The sequence below is a fragment of the Pteropus vampyrus genome, unplaced genomic scaffold (genome assembly GCF_000151845.1).
Source record: "Pteropus vampyrus isolate Shadow unplaced genomic scaffold, Pvam_2.0 Scaffold2, whole genome shotgun sequence".
NCBI classification, from domain to species: domain Eukaryota; kingdom Metazoa; phylum Chordata; class Mammalia; order Chiroptera; family Pteropodidae; genus Pteropus; species Pteropus vampyrus.
The window spans coordinates 6,382,858-6,385,329 of record NW_011888783.1 but is presented as its reverse complement, the minus strand read 5'-3'; the positions used below and the strand labels follow the sequence as shown (position 1 = coordinate 6,385,329).

General features: G+C 29.4%; 1 protein-coding gene across 1 annotated transcript in view; it reads right to left on the bottom strand.

Annotated features, from left to right (window-relative positions):
* ZSWIM2 (zinc finger SWIM-type containing 2) overlaps positions 1–2,472 on the bottom strand; it is a 21,548-nt gene continuing 19,076 nt past the window's right edge. The window contains exons 8-9 of the mRNA XM_011356424.1: positions 1,887–2,040; positions 1–973 (exon numbers count right to left, since the gene is read on the bottom strand). Of these exons, the coding sequence (XP_011354726.1) occupies positions 164–973; positions 1,887–2,040 (964 nt within the window). The 3' untranslated portion in view covers positions 1–163. The remainder of the gene's footprint in view (positions 974–1,886; positions 2,041–2,472) is intronic.

The following is a 2,472-nucleotide window of genomic DNA, read 5'->3' as shown; positions in this document are numbered from 1 at the left end:
TTTAAGTGTAGTTAGTTATTCATAGACAAGTAGGCAAAATGAACAGAGAATTTGATACACATTTGTCAAGAGTATATAGTGTTTTTTTATGTTCTACAAATAAAACATTTTATGTTCAATATCCAAATATTAAAAAATGCCAATATTAGTCAAAAATATATTTTCATAACTGAACTCCTTTCAATATTAAAGATAGCTCAGTTTTTGTATTTAAAGGGTGAGATATAGGCCTTCTTGATAGATGACTATATTTTTGCCTAATTTTTCCCATACAATTATTATACCTTTTAGACAAACTAAGTTTAGTTGTATCCCAATTCACAATAAGATTTAAGTCTTCTGGAAGTAAAGTATTTGATCTACTGTTTTCCTCTCTTATTTTAGTACCAAGAATCTTCTTTTGATTGTAGTTAATAGGTTTACAGCCTTTGGTCATCTTCTGGCTTTGATCAGTGTGGTAATTTTCATTGATACATGGGCTTTCCATCCCAGTGGGACATATAATATTCTTGTGAGCAATAGAAGGAAGAAATGTTTGAGATGATATTTTTCCAAAGGATCCAGTGGGTAAATCTTGAAGATACCTGGGGAAATGTTGGCTAATTTTATATTCATAGATTAGTTTTCTTGAATTTGAATCATCTAATTTGATAGAGTATAGATCATCTGTTGTTTTATTTTGATAAGTATCTGTTGAACTTTGTGGTGTATTCGACTTATCAGAATTATGATGAGGTATGCTGGGTAACATTCCAGGTCTATTTTGTTTTAAGATTAATCCAGTACCAGGAATAAAAAGTCCTGGTTCTTCCTGTTTTGGCAGATGAATGATGTCTGTGTTTGAAACAGAGTGATGTATATGTCCATTCACTGCTGTATCTTTCCAGATTAATGGGTTATATATAACTTGTCCATCAACAGGGCATGAATTGCACTTGTGGAATAACCAACTGTCAATACATTTCCTATGAAACTTAAAAAAAAAAGGTTATAAATTAATCAGAGATAAGATTATCTTGTATATAATGTATATTACCTACACAAAATTTTTCCTGTTTCATTATTACTATTAAAGCTAGCAAAAATGGAAGGTAATTATAATTTACCAAGTTTTATGAAAATATTTTGAAATATTTCTTAAAAATATAATTGATTATGGACTAATGTCCACTTTCAACATTAAAATGGAAAATCTTCTATGGATATCATTTTTGTAATTTCATTAAAAACTAATTGCTTATTCAAACTATTAATTTTATTATTGCTAATGAATAAAATTAAATAATAAAAAAGTCATAACCAACTAGAACTGAAAATTGATCTGATGATGGTAGCATATAAAATAATAAATTACATTCTTCGGAAGAAAAACTATTAAACATTTTAATTTTAAGTAAGAGCGACTCTAAAACTATACATGTTTTTTATTGAGATAACTTGATTTCATTAAAAACCCTGTTACCAACTACATAGTGATCAAGTAATATTAGACTTTGATTTCAGTGAGTTCATTTGAAATAATAATTGACTATGTCAAATTAAGCATATGTCTCATCCAAAGAATCACAAAAATACGTTAAAAAGTTAGTATTCTTAAGCTTTTTCTTTTTACAGATAACTAGACAAAGTCATCTAACCTCAAGGGCCATTTTAACTTTCCTAGATTGTATATACAGAAATGAGTTCTAAACAATTAGGAATCCACATTTAGGGAGCAAAGCTGCCTTTTCAATAGTTTCTGCTGCAGCTCCTCTGCATATATTGTTCAATTTGAACATTTCTGTACATAACAAAACTAAAAAGGGAAAGAAGAGATTTAAATTGTCATGTCATTTGTGAAAACTGGCCCTACAGAGAAAGTCAAACTAAAATAATATGACTTCTACCTTGTGAGAACATGGTAGCAATCTTGTGTATTGACCAAGACAAAATTCCTTCAAACAAAGGCGACACTGGTAGCCTGGAGCAAGCAGCTTACTATTCTTTGTAATCAGTAAGAGAGGCAGTGACTTTACCACGGGTTTTGGTGTGTGAACCTGGCTGAATGAGAGTAAGCAGAGACATGAATGTTCATATGAGATTACAGATCAGGAAGTAATCAATAGTGTAGGTAAAAACCTCGATATAAATAATGCAAAGGAACCCACTTTTTTCTTGAACTGAAGATAATAAATCTCATACATTATATTGTTTAAAAACTACTATGTTGATTCTGAACATTGATTTCATAAAAAAACAAATTTAGTCATTTAAAATAAAAATACTAACCTGAAATTTTTTTGATTTGCATTTTTTAATGTCAATGAAACTAGAACAAAATTTTGATATACTCAAGTTATTTCAGTCTGAGCTAACACTTAGGCTTGTTTTTAGAAAAATATAACACAATTTACTCTGCCATCTTGTAGGAAGTAAGGTTCACAGTAAGCCACATTAAATATTTCAGGCTACTATGATAAATTGGTAGATCAT